General features: G+C 40.7%; 1 protein-coding gene across 13 annotated transcripts in view; it reads right to left on the reverse strand.

Moving 5' to 3' along the window:
- The window catches only part of KLHL3 (kelch like family member 3), a 358,874-nt gene that overhangs the window by 18,673 nt on the left and 320,795 nt on the right, over positions 1 to 19,406 (reverse strand). For all 13 annotated transcript variants that reach the window (XM_066344557.1, XM_066344552.1, XM_066344549.1 and 10 more), the window contains 3 exons: positions 3,586 to 3,703; positions 2,992 to 3,189; positions 1,476 to 1,577 (listed from right to left, as the gene is read on the reverse strand). In XM_066344557.1, coding sequence (XP_066200654.1) covers positions 1,476 to 1,577; positions 2,992 to 3,189; positions 3,586 to 3,703 — 418 coding nt within the window. The remainder of the gene's footprint in view (positions 1 to 1,475; positions 1,578 to 2,991; positions 3,190 to 3,585; positions 3,704 to 19,406) is intronic.

Raw genomic sequence — 19,406 nt, forward strand, 5'->3', positions numbered from 1 at the left:
ATCTTAGAATAATAAGAAAATTTAAACCACACAATACTGGTACAGACTGAGAAATGCAATGAGAAACAAGAACCTTTCTACTGATGTCTAACTCACTACATATCACACCCTCCCCAGAGCACTAGTGTGTGTTCTTATGTGTGCCCATGAGCACACAAGAGAAGCGGCCATCTGCTTCTTCACCTCTGCCCCTCTTGCCTCTCTCTCTCTCTCTCTCTCTTCTCCTTTCTTCTTCTTCTTCTTCTTCTTCTTCTCCTTCTTTCTTCTTCTTCTTCTTCTTCTTCTTCTTCTTCTTCTTCTTCTTCTTCTTCTTCTTCTTCTTCTTCTTCCCCCTCTCTCCTCCTCCTCCTCCCCCTCCTCCCCCTCCTCCTCTCTCCTCCTCCTCCTCCCCCTCCTCCCCCTCCTCCTCCTCCTCCTCCTCCTTCTTCTTCTTCTTCTCCAGCAGCCACAGCTCAATTGGTTTGAGCACATCGACCCCGGATGCTGAGGATGGCTCCCTGGAGCCTTTACCCCAGATGCTAAAAATGGCTCAGTTGCAAGCATGGCCCCAGATGGGCGGAGTATCAGCCCCAAACAGGGGTTGCTGGGTGGATCCCAGTCAGGGCACATGCAGGAATCTGTCTCTCTATCTCCCCTCCTCTCACTTGAAAAACGAAGGGAAAAAAATCAGTGTTGTTCTGCAAAATATGCAACGTTTTAGTCCAAATAATACTCTGCTTTAATAAATTAAATTCACACATATTTATAAAACTTCTCCTATTAGCATTTTTCAAATGGTCTGCAGGAATGTAGCACAGTGGAAAGAGCATTGCATTAGACCTGGGTCAAGGACTGGCGGAGATATTAACTAACCTGTGGGACTCAGTCTACCCTTCTGGAGAATGGAGAAAATCTAAATCCTGCCTATCTCCTTCCGAAGAGTTTGGGGAACAACATGAGGGTGTGAAAGCCAGTTATAAACTATGGAGTACTGTCTAACTGGGCCGCTCCTCAACGCTCCCTGTCCCTCATGCCACAACATACCTTTCCTGACTCTACCACCAACCTGCCCTGCAGGGACTAATCAGACCTGGAAAGAGGTGCCCACATCACTTAGGGCTCTGATAATGTTCAACATATGAACATGAGGACAAAATTAATTAAACAATTAACTCTCAGCCCCTCTACATTATATTCCTGGGTTACATACTAACTCTGGGTTCCCCACCCTTCTCCCCTTTCCAACCCCTAAAAGAGCTATTAACAAGGAGCCAAAGTGACAAGCCAGTGGGTGTTTCCCTTCCAGGGTCTTCCTAATTCTTTTGCTTATTTGCCTTGGGCAAGTAGCTTCATCCCTGAGTCTTAACTTTCCTCAACTGTTAAATTAGGACACTAGTACCCAACTCAGAGCTGGCGATGAAAGGAATAAAGCCAGAGAACCAGGAGAAGGTCATAGCTGAGGCCGGGACAGGCCACCGCCCACTGCTGCTCCTTACCCTCCACGACACCCACACCCACACTGCTTCGCCGCGTGTTCATTGGAGCCACGAAGAACCACTCGTTGGTCTTATAGCTGTAGGCTTCCACCGATGCTAGGCCTGGGAGACAAGAGACTCGTGAGATTTCTGTGGCACCAGGCCTCACCTTGCTGTACTGAGAATCAGTGAGGATGAGGAAGAGTGTAGACCTGGGGGCTGGAAACCTGTGTGCATGGAACGGCACCACCTCCACTTCACTGCATGGCCCACGGCACCTGCCTGAAACACATCTGCACCGCATCTACTGAGGGGACCACTAAGACCTGACTCAGGGTGGGCTCTGAGATGACAGGGACTATAACTGAAGTACGTTAAATCTACAGAACGGGATAAATATCTGAAGTTGCCTCACTAGACATCTATTCTGATACTCTTTCACTTGTCTTCACCTACCTTAGAAGCTGAAAACGTGCCTTGCCAGACTCCTCTGCAGCGAGGGGTGACCAAGTCAATGTGACCCACCTGAAAGTCTGATAGGGATTTCTGAAATAGCCTTTGCTTTTCTGATACAGATGCCACCCCTTCCTGCTTTTTGTACCTGGAACACAAATGTGTTGGCTGGAACTGTAACAGCCATCTTGTGATCATGAGGATAAGGCTAAAAGATTCTCACAAAACTTGGCCCCAATATTTTTGAGCAACTGGACCAAGTCAGCAACTGCCAACCTCTAGACTTCTTGCTTCATGAGTAAAACAAAATCTCTCATTTTTTAAGCCACACCTTAGTCAGTTTTTCTAATTATAGCCAAAAGAAAATCCTAAGGGATTCTAAAAAGAAGCACTACTTTGGTTCTCTTTATTCCCAGACCCTGCTCCTAGAGGCAGCCCCCCGAGGGGCGAGAGGCCCTGCAGTTATATTATATGTAAGTGAGGCAAAGGGGCAAAGGTCACCAACTTGTAGACACAAATGAAAATTCAGAGAAGTGAAAAATATTGTTTTTATATCCCTGGGTGCCAAAGGATGTCTTTTAATTTAATAGAGTTATTGTCTGCAGAGACACCACCTAGAGATATGAGGAGAAATGAGGTCATCTCACCAAGTCCGTGTCCACTAATAGTTTCTGATTCTGACTTTTAAGGTCGATAAAGACCAGGAGCAGGAGGATGTTCCTGCAGCGGTGTACCCTTGCAAAGATTCAGTGGGGCAGTACAAAGGACAGTGGACAAAGACTGGGTGTCCTGAGACACCCTCCAGCTAAGCATGCTCTCTTTCTAAGTCGTATCTTTAGGATGAACGGGTTCCCAGCCACTGAAAAGGAGAAACAGTCCTTCCTGGAGCCACAGATATGACAGCACACGGGCAGTTACATATTCTTTGTGCAGCCAAGTGGGGAGAGAAGAAAGGGTGGGTATGTACTTGGGGAAGTAGTTATGGATGGACAAAAGGCTGGCCCAAGAACTGGCTGAGCAAACCAGTGTTGCCTGGAGGGTATATCCCAGGCTGGGACAGGTGGGGACCATGTCTAGGACCTACCAGTACTGCCATCAAAGCCCCCCACAGCGTAGAGCAGGTCATTGAGCACGGCTGCTCCCAGCGTGCTCCGGCGTTCCTGCATACTGGCAATGGATGTCCACTGGTCCTTCACACCGTCATACACGTCCACTGTCCGCACACGCAGCGAGCCGTTAAACCCGCCCACAGCATACACGTGGCCAGCCATGAACACCACACCTGTGGCACAGGAAACCAAGGACTCAGGGCAGCTCCAGCAGCTGATGACTCATGTTGATGAGTGATAATGGGAGAGCAAGGTAGTCACATGAATAACTCACCACAGAAGGTGATCTCCAACTTTAGATATTTGGAAGTCATTATGGGATTCATTAGATTTATTTTCCTATTTGCTTTTCTAATTTTGTTTGATTCAAGCAAATACTTGAATTTTAGCTTAAAGTCCCTAAGCACGTGAGAACTGCCCCCAGAAGATACATCTAGAAACTGGCCAGGTGGGGAAGGAAAAGGAGGAGTCTGTAATGCACAGATGTTCGGGGTAACAAGAGTGGAGTGTGACTTCTGGACCAAGCAGAGGCAAGCCGGGGAAGGCAGCCACGCCTGACTGCTGCTCACCTGCTCTGCATCTCCGGGAGGGAAGCTCAGCAATCTGGTCCCACCGGTCCTCCTCGAAGTCATAGCACTCCACACTGCGAATCGCCTTGGGCGCCTGGCCACCGACCACAATCATGACCTCCAGAAAAACAAGTGGACATTAACTGGGTCTCCCCGACATCCAATTCATGGGTGACCAATCCCTAGTATTTCCACATGCTAACTGCCCAGGAGCCATGGATGTCCTGAGATGCCAGTTTTCAGAGCTACATACATGAAGATGCTGCCCCTAAACACCAATAGGCATGAATATTCAAGGAAAGTCTAATGAGCATCTTTCCACAGACACACCAACACAAGGTTTATCAGGCAATGGCTTTCTGAATGCCATTGCCAGAGCTATGTTTAGGGTACGTGCAGACACTCATGGCCTCTTCTGCAATTTCAGTGCCCTCAAGGATTTGGGGCAGGGAGACTAAATTTTAGATCAAAACAAAATATTCCAAAAAATATATAAAAATTTTAGTCTATTTTAGAATAGAGTGCAGAATTTGAATGTGTTTTTAAGGTAAAATTATTTCAAAAATATTTCTGAATGCACAGACTACAGAAGGTATTGCAGTATAGAAAAAATTTGTAAAACACTCACTTGTGGTGGCTACCACAAAAAGGTATGCAACTGATGATGTTCTGGAAAACAGTGCTAACACTGCCACTTCCAAGTAACATAGCTACCACTGCCAGTCATTGTATATATAAAGTATGTTGTCATTTCTTCGTTACAACTTGTGAGGTAGATATTATCAACTCCATTAACAGAGGAGAAAAGCACAGCTCAGAGAACATAGGTAAATTGCCCAAGGTCACACAGCTAAGAGTGGCAGAACAGAGACTGAAAGCAAGTCTACCTGAGACAGAGGCAAGGCCAGCCCCATCATGCAAAGACAGCTCACTGTATCCATGCTTTTCAAACTGCAGGTCACATTCATTAGTGGGTCATGAGATCAACTTAAATGGATTGCAACCAGCATACTTTTAATACAATAGCACATAAAATACAGTAAGGATATTATTGCATGAAATATTCATTCTGGTTATACACACACATATATGTGTCCCCTGGATAGCAATTTACACATTTCTTAGTGTAGGGTATGGTATAAATAAATAAATAAATAAATGCCACGTTTCTGGCTACAGTAATAGGACTATGGTACTCAATTGCACTATCACTAGTTGTGACTTTTGTCATGTTATTAATAATAAAAATCAAGCTAACAAAGTTAACAATAGGTTATTTTAATAAACTTGTACAAATTCATGGCTGTCCCCAAAATGACATTGCTCTCACACACTAGGCCTTCCCAGATACTTTCTTACGTGGAGAGTAAAGGGTGGAAGACACAAGCAGTCAATTAATATGATATAAGTCACAGGATTTTCTCATCACCTGTAGCCTGTCTTATTTATTACAATGGTTCTCAAACCTCAGTGCACATCAGAATCCCCATGAGGGCTTTATAAAACACAAACTGCTGGGCCCTCCCAAGTTTTTCATTCAGTGGGTCTGCAGCGAGAAGAATCTGCATTCTAACAAGGTCCTGGTTGACACTGATGCTGCTGGTCCAGGATTAATACTTTGATAGCCACTGTTTTAACTCATGAGCCACAGGGATTTCCTGGTGATATGCCAGTAACAATTTTTGCCATTATGAGTTTCTGTAGTGTTTTTTACTTCCCCACAATGTATCATATTTTTGGGGAGAAATGTGATCATCAAAATCTGTGTGAGCTCACAGAAGTATACCCCTCAGATGAACATTTCTGCAATATGAGGAGACAGACAACCACTGCTCAAGATCTCAAGCATGTCAGCCCCAAGGTTCCAGATTCAGGCCCATGTGGGCCACCACTAGTCATAAGAGGTAGTTCACAGCTATCTGTGGCCAAATGGGTCACCAATGTTCAACAACTCAGAATTTAGTTCTGACTTCCGGAACATCCCAAAGGACCCCAGGACACGTGGTTCAGGCTTAAAGCGGCTGCTGCTTCTGGAAATGAACATTCTCCATTTGACTCCTCTTCATGCCTAGGCACAGAGGGGCCACTGCTCTGTGTCAAGAGCAGCCCTTTTTCAGAGGAAAGCTAAATTCTACACCACTTCCCACCAGAAATTCTTTGCTTAAATAGGCATCCAAGAACAGTTTAAGGGGGGTTCACGAACACAGCCTCTTGGCAAACTTCAGACAATGCTCAAGTCATTCAGGACCATGACTTCCCTAGCATTCATAAACAAACCTGGAACTTGCATTGTCCCTCTGGTTGTGTACTGGTAAAGCTGATATTAAATCAAGCTATTGTAAAGATTTTATTTGAAATCTTATTGGGGGGGCCCAGGGAGAATCAAAGCAAGGTTGAGGGGTTTTTTCTGCAGAGACCACAGGCACTCAACACCCCCACATATGCCGTTCTCTTTTCTTAAAATATTCCTCCCCCTTTCCGGTCCCTCTGCTTTACCACCTGCTTATCTTTCAGGTCTCAGCTTACATGTCACTTCCTCCAAGAAGACCTCTATGACCTCCAAATCTGAGTTACATGTCCCTTCTCTGAGCTCACACATGCCCTGTGTTCTCTCATTAAAACTGTCCAGTGTTGTATTTTAACTGTCTGGAGACTCTGTCTCCCCTCCTAGACCAAGTCCTGCCAGGGCAGAAATTTATCTGCCTCAATCACCAAGATAACCCTAGGGCCTTTATGGTGCTAGGTCAAAGTGAAGACTCAGTTGTTTATTTTAAAGAATGAATAAATAGTAAATAGCACATGCAATGAGTTAAATGAAAGAAATACACCATTAAATGGTAAAAAAAAAAAAAAAAAAAAATACACAGGCCACAAAGTAATTTTCTTGGGTTAAGACATATTGGACACCAGATTATAATTTTAGAAATGCAAAGGAGAAACAAGATGAAAAAAGAGAGATTTTTTCTATCTTTTGATTCAATTACCAGAAGAAAAGTTTCTTATTCTTTATACAAGCTGTCAGACTTCTTCTATAAATAAAAAAGGCAAAGCTTTCAGGAAAGCTGACCCCAGAAACCATGCTCCACCAGAGGTACCAGGTGGTACATTCACACTGGAGAAAATCCAGCATCCATCTACGAGAATTTTCATAACACAGAATTATAGAAATACAAAAATTTCAATGTTCAAGTAAAACATAAGTAGAAAGACAAAAATAATACAGACAAGATTTTCACAATAAACTTGCCTTTGAGTTCATAAAACCACTGGTAAGAGAAGACTTTTAATATTCAAAACTTGTGCAATGATCTGGGAAGAGTAATTATGAGGCTCTGTGGAATAGGACCATTGGTTTCTGAAAATGCAGAGGTAGCTTGAGGCCGAGGGAGAAGTATCTTTGTTTCTCTCCTAGGCATAAGAAATCCAATTTCTGTGGCAGTCCTTGCAAGAAGCCATCATACAAGGCACACTACATTCATCGTGACGCAATTGTGCAGAGTAAAAAGAATAAATTTCCAATCTTGAATACTAATGAAGGATTGTTTCCATGGATACCTGCTCTTAGCAACCAATTAGACAAAAATGAGTATTCCCCAAGGTCCACATGCATTACATCTCTGCAATGATAAACCTCTAGCCTATTTAAGAAGATGACAGGATGTCAGAGCAAGAAGAAACCTGAAGCATTTGCTCTTGCAAGCCCTCATTTTACATTTTCAGAAAAACTCAGGCCCAGGGAGCTCAATAGGCATATTTGTTTCTTTCCCCAACACCCTTAAATCCCAATTTACTAAAGATTTGTAATGCCTTTAATAGCAATTACTAAATCAAATCAGCTTATTTAATCATCACTACTTTTAACATTTATCCTTCAGTGTAACCCTGAGTAAGAACTACCAGTGGTTATATGGGAATCACAATAAACTAAAGAACAGGTCCAGATAACGATCATGCTAGACTGAACATGATTTAATCACTTTCAAGAACTGCAATGCACTTGGGCATCTTGCAGGTCACCTCAAGGTCCTACCCCCAAGTCTTAATTGACACTGTGTTGAAGGCTGCAGAAGTTCTGGTGAATGGAGAGTTCTGGTTGACAGAACATGGATGAGCCAGGCTCAACTGTACATCTGGTTATTGAACAACTCCCAAGAAAAACAAGCTTATTTTGGAAAGTCAAATGGCCATGTACTTTAGAGAGATCAGTGAGACAGACCATGGAAAGACTACCTCATTCTTTAGGGAGGAAATGTCATTCCCAGCATAACACAGTGGGTTTTAAATAAATATAAAATGCTCTTGTTCACATGGGTAATTCTGACTTTACTAGTATGACTATGGGAGTGAAGGCATATTGGTCCTTTGTCATGATATGACAACCACTCTGAGGTATCAGAGACTAGCCAGGGGAAGGAGCAGTAGGTAAACAGAGCAGAGCTTTCTGGCATACTGTGGACCAACACCCTAACCTTAAACCCATAAGTCATTAGACTCTCCACCAAGATGAGGAACAACCTGGGCTCTGCACACTTTTTTCATCAGGCAAGAGTAGAGGGGATGTCCAAACTCTCTTCCATGACCGGTGAGCTGGGCAGAAAGCAGGCCCAGCCAGTCGGTCCCTCGGGCCAGGGCAGGAAGTAAGATTCTCTCTTACCCTGGTGCGTGGGGCCGCAGGGCTAACACCAAGAGTTCATCCAAAGGAGCATGTTGAGGTTGAGGCAGAAGACTTGTCACAGCAGGTTCCTGAGCAACAGGTGCTCCAGGCAAGGGCTGACAGCCAAGGTGCAGAGAAGATGGGGGTTAGAGAACCAGCAATGTGAGAACAAGACCCGGAGAAGACAGGAGGGGGGAAAATGGGCTTTAGAGTCAGGCACACCTGGGGTCAAATATCAAGCCAATCACTAAATAGCTGTGTGACCGTGGGCAAGGCACTTACCCATGCTGAGCCTCACTTTCATTGCCTATAATATCAGGAAAATAGAATGTTTCTCAAATGGGTATCAGGAGGCTTAAATGGTATGAAATACTTAGCACAGAGCTTAGTAAACAGCACACACTAAATGTTAGCTTCTATTATTAGATCAACACCAGCACCATTGCCATTACTATTAAAGGAGTTGCTAAAAAACAGACTCCCAATAAATGGTAGGAAAGGACACATGATCTGTGAATGAGAAAGTGAGCACCACTACTAATTCTAGAGATGATGATGGGGTGTTTTCCAAATGTGGCCTGAGTCCATTTAAAAAGCCAAGATGAAAGAGGAGCAGTACTAACAACACAAGGGCCTGGCCCAGGTGAGAAGACATCCTACCCACCATGTCAACAGCCTTGTTTCCATTACCATCTACTGAAAGCAGGACAGCCCAAATCAAGAGAACATCACCACTTTCCACCCAAATGGCTTTCTGGTATCATTATCAGAGTTGAATAGAGATGTCAACTGAATTGAAATTACAGTGAATAGTGCCAGGCTCAGTACATCACCAAAGGATTCATTTGCACTTTCCTGGAACTTCATTTCTCTACTAAAAGCTGTGGAACAGGGCAACGTAGGAGTGTTTTGAGCAGCTGGGAGACAGCCCCTGGTTGTCCATGGCAACCAGCCTCAGGGAAAGTGCTAGGCGGTGAATGTGTGGGAGTCCAGATGATGCTATTAGCTGTTCCAGCTAGAATGTGTCAGTATGATCTGGGCATATATGGCTCAAAAAGACACAACCCACCCTTTTTAGTGTCTGCAGCTATCTCAAGGTAGAGCCTTATTTCTTTCAAGGAGAGGGCTTGGATGGCAAGCAAGTTCACTGTTGAGAATTGCTGAGAACAGAACAAGTCTTCCTCCCCCTCCTCGTTTCTCAAAGTTGGCTCTACCAGCAAGCCTACCCGAACTGAATTCATGAAAGCCCAACCTACTCTGCCTTTGGAATTCCTGTGGCCACTCTTCCAACTAGCCCAATTATCTCCTAACTCCTCTTTCTCTATTTATTTGGCTATTTATATATTTCTATCTTACTTTCTCAGAGGGATCTCTTAAAACTAAGTTCCCAGGGGGTAGGAATTGGGTTTCTTTCCACAAAGAACCCAGCTGAAATGCTTCTGTAAAATGTGGAGGTTGTATAATAGAACAGTTAAAGTACAGGGTCTGTAGTCCGTCATCCTTGGCTTAAATCACAGTTTGGCTATTTACTAATTGTGCTTTTCTTTAAAAATACATCATAATTTCTTTGATACCCCTCCACTCAAGACATGAAACTTAATTCCGCACCCATTCAGGTTGGCTAGACTTACTTGACTTGTATCTAACAAATAAAATACAGCAGAAGAGATGGGATATCACTTTGAGAACAGGTTACAAAGACTATGGCTGCTGCCTTAGGTATGCTCTCTTGTTCTCTTCCTGCAGTAGAATCACTTAGTATGGTGGAAGCCAGCTGCCATGTCATGAGGGCACTCAAGCAGCTTACTGAGAGGCCACAGGGTGAGAAATTAAGGCCTACAAGCAACCACGAGACTGACATGGAATCAGATCCTTTCCAAACCAGCCTTGAGGTGACTGCAGCCCTAACCAACAGCTACTGCAACTTTATAAGAGGTCCTTGTCCAGGACAACCCAGCTAAGCCACTCTGGAATTCTTACCCACAGAAACTGTGAGATAATAACATTTGCTGTGTTAAGCCACCAAAGTTAGGGTAATTTGTAATGCAGAAATTGGTAACTAATACATAATGAGTAGGTGACGTAACCCAAGACCCAATTTCCTCATGTGTAAAATGGGGATAATTACAATTTTGAAAATCCTGTGAGATAATAAATGTAAATCACTGAGCCCAATGTTTGGCATATGCTAAGTGCTCAGAAATTGAGATCAGCTATTGTCAGCATTGGGGGTTAATATATATTATGCAGCTCTATAAAGCATAAACTTCGAGTTGACCAGACCTAGATCCAAGCCCTTATGCAGCCACTTAGCTGGGCAAGTCATTCAATCTTACTGAATCTCACTTTTCTCCAACATTAGAACTTCCAGAGTTGTTATCAAGATGAGATCATGTATATAAAGTGCTTGTCTAAAGCACAAGGAAGCTATATTTAGACAATCCTGCTTGTATCATCACTAATGCCTTTGATGATAAGGACAATGATTCAAAAAAGCAACAAAGCACAGAACAAATTACTCTAAGGGCCATCAAATGCCGTGAGCCAGTTCTCCCTGCAGTCATCTACACCAGTTTCTGGATGTTCACTCTCAGTGAAAACCTGCATTTGACCTTGGAGACAGCTCAGGCTCAGCTTCTGCAGAGAGCTTTCCCTAGCCCCTTGCCCACTCCCTGTTCCTAGAGTGCCTTGCCCATACCTCCATGGGGCACTTATACAGTCCCTAGTAATTGTCCCTTATATCTAGCTCTCCTCTGCCCAGTCTGGAGTATCTTGAGGAAGGGATTGGCTCATATTAGACTTTGTGACTAACCCAGTGCCTGGAAATTAGTGACTCAATGGTAGTGTATAAATTACTGAGTTAATGCATGCATGGTAGTTTATGGTTTATTGCTGGATTTTTTTTAATCTAAGTGTTTTATAACCCATATAACCCCAGGAATGACAACTGAATTCATTCAATATTGGACTTATGGACTGAACTAAATGTTCTAGGGTCAATCTATACTAGTGATCAAAACAGGACATAAATCCTCACTACCACCATGAAAAACCAGAAGTATAAATGCTGAAAGCATTGGAAAACAACTAGGGGTAATAGAAACGCTCAGAAAATCTCCATTAGTTATTTCTTCTTTAAAAGTATCTCGTTCACTCATAAAAACTTTTACTATTGCTTACTCTGTGTCATACTAGAGTTTATATGCCAAGGACATAGATGAACACCTGAGATCTTGGAATTAGTTTAGTGAACATCTAATACTCTAGAAAACAACCCTAAATCCCTCCCTGAAGTGGCATTGGGGCTTTCAGTAATCTCCTGCCCATATTTTCCCAAAACAAATGAAGCCATCGTCATCCTGGCCTCACTTTACTAAGTAAGATTTCTCACCAATTATTTTTACATATTAGCAATAAACTATTAGAAACTGGAATTTTAAAATAAAACATTTATAGTAGTGCCAAAAACTATAAAATCCCTAGGGATAAACCTAACAAAAGACATGCAAGACCCATACACTGGAAACTATAAATCATTGCGAAGAGAAAGTAAAGGAAACCTAAATAAATGACAATATATACTGTGTTCATGAATCAAAAGACTTAGTATTACTAATAAATCAATTCCTCCTAATCTAAAAATCCAACACAATCCCTACCAAAGTCCCCACAAGCTTTTCTATAGAAATAGGCAATATGATTCTAAAACTTGTATGGACATACAAATAATTTAGAACAGCCAAAACAACACTGAAGAACAAAACTGGAGGACTCACACTGTCTGCTTTTGAGACTTACAATAAAGTTAGTAATCCAGGCAACACAGTATTAGTGTAAAGATAGACAAATAGATACAAACAACAGAATAGGGTACATAAATAGACCAATACATATACAGTCAATTATTTACAACCAAGGTGCCAACATAATTCAATGGAGAAAGGAAAATCTTTCCAATAAATGCTGTGGGAAAAACTGTATGTTCAAATGCAAAATAAATGAAGCTTGCTCCCTTACCTCATATACCATATATATTTTTTTAAATCTCAAAATGGATCACAGACCTAAATGTAAAACCTAAAACTAAAATTTTTAGAAAAAAGCATAGAAGAAAAATTATTGTGACCTTAGATTAAGCAATGATTTTTTAGATAAAACACAAAATACATAAATTGTAACAACAAAAAAAATGGGTAAAATTAAGAACTTCTCTCCCAAAGATACTGCTAAGAAAATGAAAAGACAAGTCATATATTTGCAAAATATATATCTGATAAAAAGACTTGTATCTCTAACATATAAAGAACTAGTACAATTCAAAAAGAATAACCCAAGTTTTTAAATGGAGAAAAAAATCTGAACAGATTTTACCAAAGAAGATATACAGATGACAAATAGCAGAAGAAGGATGCTCAACATCATTAGTGATTAAACAAATGCAAATTAGAACCACAATGAGATGTACTAGAATGGCCAACATTTTTAAAAATACATAATACAAGTAGTGGGGAGACTGTAAAGTGACGGAACTCTTGTTCATTGTTGATGGAAATGTATAATGGTACAATCATCTTGAATAAGTTTAGAATTTCTTATAAACATATACTTACCATATAACCCAGCAATCCTACTCCTGGGCATTTTCACAAGGAAAATTTAAAATATATGTCCACACAGAGATCTATAAAGTGCATCTGTAAGCATGAGTTCAAAGCAGCTTTATTTGTAATAGCCAAAAACTGGACACCCAAATTTCTATCAACTAGTGAAAGGATAAGTAAATTATAGTATATCCATACAGTGGAATATTACTTAGCAATAAAAAGGAACAGACTCCCAATACATGCAACAACGTGGATGAATCTCAAAAGCATTATGCTAAGAGAAAGCAAGCAAGCTCAAAAGCCTACACATGGCATGATTCCATTTATATGACAGTCAAGAAAATACAAAAGTATAAGGAGAGAAATCAGAAGTGGCTGCCACAGGTGGGGATGGCAGAAAGACTGACGACACAGCAGCACAAGGGAACTTCTTGTAGTGATTAAAATATTTTTATTATAATAGTGGTTATATGACGATGCATTTGTCAAAACACATCAAATTCTATCCCTAAAAGGAATTTTACCATGCATAAAATTATTATACTTCATAAGTCTGAATTTAAGAGAAAATAATCTGGGATGTTGGTTATAAGGGGAAGATGGGCAGGCATCAGGGCGGAGGTATAGGGGAGCTCTCCGTATCTTCCCCTCAATTTTGCTGTGAACCTAAAACTGCTCAAAAAATATCAAGTCTTAATTTTAAAAAAGAATATGTATTGGAAAAAGATTAATTTTAATTTTAAAAAAGATAAATGTATTGGAAATACATCTATCAATGAGGTGAATGGGACCCTATGTTTTAATTAAAGGAGATTTTGATAATTAAAAAGAAAAAAAGAGGAGAAAAAAGAATCCTTTTAATCTGCCACCAAAACCTGAAAACTTGTCCCTGGAAGACAGTCTGGTATAAGAAAAAGCAGTCACTGACTTTGGAGTAGAGAAGACTTGGGTTCAAACCCCAGCTCTGCAATTACTGGCTATGTAACTGACCAAGTGACTTAACCTAGATATGAACAGTACTGACCTATAATGATGATTTAATGAGATAAAGTACAATTTGATAATCCTCAAGTGATAAATTCCCTCACACACCCCATTCCTCAAACCCACAGAGGGGCTCCCCCTCATTAAATTTAGCTGCCCAAACAATGGGGACAGGAATAGAGTTTGAGAAGCAAGTTGAACAATAAGTCTAACCTTGAGTCATTCAAGGATTAAAGTCAGGGAACAATGAGGCAAAGAGCAGCAATGCCTTTTTTGTTGTTTTTTAAATTCCTTCAAATAGATTCAAATACATAGCAGAAGGCTATGTACCCAGGAATCTAAACATTTTCATTTTGAAAATAAATGGTTCCTAAGGAGTACAGGCCACAGGGGGGAAACTGGCCTCCTGAAACAAGAGGCAGGCTCTTCTCAACTACAGACAATAGCTGGGAAGGTTGGCAGGCAAGGAGAGGGGGTGTCTCAGCACACTTAGTCCAGGCTCAGACAAACTGGTTTTCACTTCTAAATCTGTCCTTCTGTAGGTATTGTAGCAAAGGCTAGGTGCGGACTCTAGAGAAGGAGAGGAGAGGTCACTAAGTACGGTCTCCACGCAAAGAAAGTGGGCCAGCTCTGCACCATTTCCTAAGCTCCAGAATATACTTCCCAGGAAAAGATGCCATTAACCTGATAACAAACAGTCTGAGTTTCCAAAGAGAAGAGTCACAAAGACATGCAACAAGCCTGCTGAAAACCCAGGATGGAAAAAGCCTCCTCCATAAAAAAACAACAGGGCACCACAGAATCAATAATCTCAAGACACAAAGCTTGAGGAAATTTATATCGTAATGAAGGTGGTATTCAAATTGATGGGAGAGAGGGAGATTATTTAATAAAATGACTTAGGGGCAACTTGCTCATGATTTGCAATACAAAGAAAGATGTATTGCTATCCTCACTCCATAAACCAAAATAAATTCTAAGTGCATTAAATACTTCCAGTGTGAACCAGAAAGCATAAAAGTACTTAACCCTTTGAGTAGTACGAATGTTCATGTACGTCCTTGTGCCTCCTGACCATCCAGAGTATGATCGATTTATCTCAAAATGTGTAAGGCGCCCGACCAGGTGGTGGCGCAGTGGATAGAGCGTAGGACTGGGATGTGGAGGACCCAGGTTTGAGACCTCAAGGTCGCCAGCTTTAGCGCGGGCTCATCTGGTTTGGGCAAAGCTCACCAGCTTGGACCCAAGGTCGCTGGCTTGGGCCAGGGGTTCTGCTGTGGCCCCACTGTCAAGGCACATGTGAGAGAGCAGTAAATGAACAACTAAGGTGTCGCAACAAAAAACTGATGATTGATGCTTCTCATCTCTCTCCGTTCCTGTCTGTCTGTCCCTATCTATCCCTCTCTCTGACTCTCTCTCTGTCTCTGTAAAAAAAAAAATGTGTAAGCAACATTAAAAAAAGGCAAATATATGTTCTTCTTGTTTTCATAAATTGGTTATCAAACAAACATGCTTTTAATGCAGCTTTTAAAACATGCAGTTAATAAAACTGTAACTGAAACTAATTTCATTTTTTGAAAAACAACTCCCTCCTGGGTGTCAGTGAACATGAAAAAACTCACTACTGAAAGGGTTAAAGAAAACATGGGAGTATTTTTTTTTTTTATCTCAGTAGGGAAAAGATTTCTAAGTATGATTCAAAACTTAAGCTACAAAGCAAAAATTAAATCAATCTTACTACTTAAAAACTGTTTTGGAGAATTCAAAAAAATTTGTAAGTTTAGAGACAAACTGCAAACTAAGAAGAAAATATTTTAAATACATTAAAAGGTCTATCCTGTTTAACATTTTTAAAAAGCCCTTAAAATCCTTTGGTAAAAAAACATACAATCCAATAGGTGGGAATGTAAAGTAGTACAACCACTATGGAAGAAAGTATAGTGGTTCCTCAAAAAATTAAAAATAGAACTACCATATGACCCAACAATCCCTCTACTGGGTATATACCCCAAAAACTCAAACTCACTGGTACATAAAGACACATGCAGCCCCATGTTCAATGCAGCATTGTTCACAGTGGCCAAGACATGGAAACAACCAAAACGCCCTTCAATAGATGACTGGATAAAGAAGATGTGGTACATATATACTATGGAATACTACTCAGCCATAAGAAATGATGACATCGGATCATTTACAACAACATGGATGGACCTTGATAACATTATATGGAGTGAAATAAGTAAATCAGAAAAAACTAAGAACTATATGATTCCATACATAGGTGGGACATAAAAATGAGACTCAGGGACATGGACAAGAGTGTGGTGGTTACAAGGGGTGGGGGTAGAAAGAGAGGGAGGGGGTGAGGGGAGGGGAGGGGCACAAAGAAAACCAGATAGAAGGTGACAGAAGACAATTTGACTTTGGGTGATGGGTATGCAACATAATCAAATGTCAAAATAATCTGGAGATGTTTTCTCTAAACCTATGTACCCTGATTGATCAATGTCACCCCATTAAAATTAATAAACAAAAACAAACAAAAAAATGGGAGGATTTTTTTTTTAATCTCAGAGTAGGGAAAACATTTCTAAGTATGATTCAAAACTTAAGCTACAAAGAAAAAATTCAATCAATCTTACTACTTAAAAACTGTTTTGGAGAATTCAAAAAAATTTGTAAGTTTAGAGACAAACTGCAAACTAAGAAAAAAAGTATTTTAAATACATTAAAAGGTCTATCCTATTTAACATTTTTAAAAAGCCCTTAAAATCCCTTGGTAAAAAGAATACAATCCAATAGGAAAATGGGCAAAGGACATAAACAGAATTCAAAAAAAAAAGAAAGAAAGAAAAATACAAATGCCAATAATCATATGAAACCAAGATTAATCTCACTAACAAAGACATGTAAACTAAAACAAGATGCAACTTTAAAGAGATGTCTGACAAAGAAATTTTTATAATATTAAACAAAGGAAATAACTGCAAACTCATCAACAGAGGACAGTTAAATAAATAATGACACATAAGTATAATTAAATACCATGTACCTAATTACAACTTAAATGCTGATTTTATCTATACTGGTAACATTTAAAGCAGTGTGTAGAATATGGTTAAGTAGAAGAAAAAATGATTTTCATCTATGTAGTAAGATTCCATTTACCTAAAAGTGTACAATTTAATCTATCTGTGAATAAGTGCACAGAGATGTCCCTGGGTAGAGTGATTTCAGGTGATTTTTAAAATTTACTTCAAAATCATAGTAACCTTTCAATAATCACATATTTTTATAATTAAAGGAAACTGAGTTATTTTCATTTTGAAAAATATGAAGTTTCAGTGTGGTATTTCAACAAAATAAAACAACAGACTGCCAACATGCAGTCTGTTGGCAAGTAGCCAGTCAGACCAAGACCCTTGCCTTGTGGCTGCCCCTTATGACCAGTATTGGACAATAGGAGGTCGACAGGGAGGTACTACTCTCAGATTTACAAAGGTGAAGCAAGGTGCAGATGACAGGGGTTCAGAAAACAGGTGTGCAGGGTGAGAAAGACTGAAGTCAAACACTGGTTCACCATATTAGCTATGTTGACTTTGACCAAATCACTTAATCTCTCTGGCCCTCAGTTTCCTCTTTGTAGAACTAGGATAACTGCCTTTACCTTATAGCAGTGGTTTTCAAAGTGTGTGCCCTAGAAGATTTCCAGGTGCGCCCTATGGTATTCTAGAGAAATATGTGCCTGTTGGGGACCAAAAAACCAACAGGGTTTTTGGAGTTTAGATTTTTGGGGGACAGAGGTGTGGGGAATTGGCTGGAAGCTGACAGTCTGCCCAACCCCCTCCCTCACTTGCCTGATTAGGTTGCAAAAGGCTGTTAAGCTGTGGTGCTGGATTGTTTACACTACACCCCAAGTTCCCCGGAAAGACTGGAGGCAAGTTTCTTCTAGCCTTTGTTTGGTGTCAAGTTAGATGATATGTATGGTGGGGGTTTTGGATTGATGATTAAACATAAGTAATTGTCTCTTGAAGCCTTTTGGATGTCTATAAAAGAAGAATATGTGGCAATATCTAAAAGAGCTTTGAATATTTTACTACAATTTTCAACATCCTATTTATGTGAATTAGGATTTTCTACACTCAACACAATTAAGAGTAAAAAGAGAGAAATTCTTCAATGTTCTGATGAGGAAATGAGAGTTTGCCTTTCAAATATATGCCCAAACATTGAAGAAATCGCTAGGACACGTCAGGCTCATGTTTCTCATAAACACAAGAATGGAAAAACTTAACACATTTGCGCCAGGACCTGCTGAATTTACTAAATCTTACTAAGAATGTATCTATATATATAAAAAGATAACTTTTTTGTTGTTTTTTATTTTTTAATCCCTCCTTTTTATAAATTCTAAAAAGCATAACTCAAAAAATGTAACATAAAAACGTTCTTTAATGTCAGAATAAATTTAATTTTGTCGTATTTATTTCGTTTAATTACTATAAAAGCACGCTTGGATTTTATATTTTTTCTTTAATATTTGACTTAATTATTATAACATATTTCTCAGAAATTTGTATATAGTGCACCTATAATTATTTGTAGGATTTTAAATGTGCCCCAACTTCAAAAAGTTTGAGAACCACTGCCTTACAGGGTTGTTGAGAGGATGAAATAAGATTGACACATGATACCTTCAGCTCACTGCTTGGCACATAATAAGCATTCAACAGACATCAGTGTTCTTGTTATTATTTGGGACATTTGTAACCTTTGTTCACATTACAGCCAACATATTTCCATCATCCAGGCTCACAGAGCAGAGTGGAGAGAGGAACCGAAAACCTTGGAGAATCCAAGAGAGCTGGTCTTAGACAACATACTCCTCTAGCCCTTGAAACCCTCCTGGGAAGCAGCAGGTGAGGAGAACAGCGGCCAGCCGGAAAGAAGAGGATGAAGCGAGGGCTAAATCATTCCCTGGTGCTGCTTACTAGGCAGTCGATGAGCCAACATGACTTACTCCTCTCCTCCCACCTCTCCTCCTGGGATGGCTGGAACCTTCCCTCACAGAGTCGTATGTTAGGATCCTAGGAAGGCTACTCAAATGCCAAGCCAGAAAGGATGTTAGAGGTAAGTGTAGCATCTTTCATTCAGCAGATGAGGGACCTGAGGACCAGAGAGAGGAGACTTGCAGGGAACCAAAGCGTCCAGTACCCTGCACAGACTCATGATCATGGGGTCCCCTCCTGTGCTCAGTCTTCCCTTCCCGAGGCTGCCCGCTCACCAGCTCTCATCTTCTCCCCCCCCACACACCCATTTTCTGTCAGACTGTTTGAGCCCCTTTTCTCTTCTGGCAGCCCTAATAGTCCTTTATGGCTCTGCGGGGAGGGGAGGAACCAGACTACAATTGTTCTGACTCAAACAATGGCCTAGATAGAGGACTGTTATGGCTATCACTAAGTCAAAACCCACATGGCCATTCTTCTTCCAAAAGCAATACAGCCCAAACCATGATGTGAAACAAGAGAAAGGTAAAGGGAAGAGCTCTGAGGTATCTCAACTCTCCCTGGTGATTT

Source organism: Saccopteryx leptura, chromosome 6, assembly GCF_036850995.1.
Source record: "Saccopteryx leptura isolate mSacLep1 chromosome 6, mSacLep1_pri_phased_curated, whole genome shotgun sequence".
Lineage (NCBI taxonomy): Eukaryota > Metazoa > Chordata > Mammalia > Chiroptera > Emballonuridae > Saccopteryx > Saccopteryx leptura.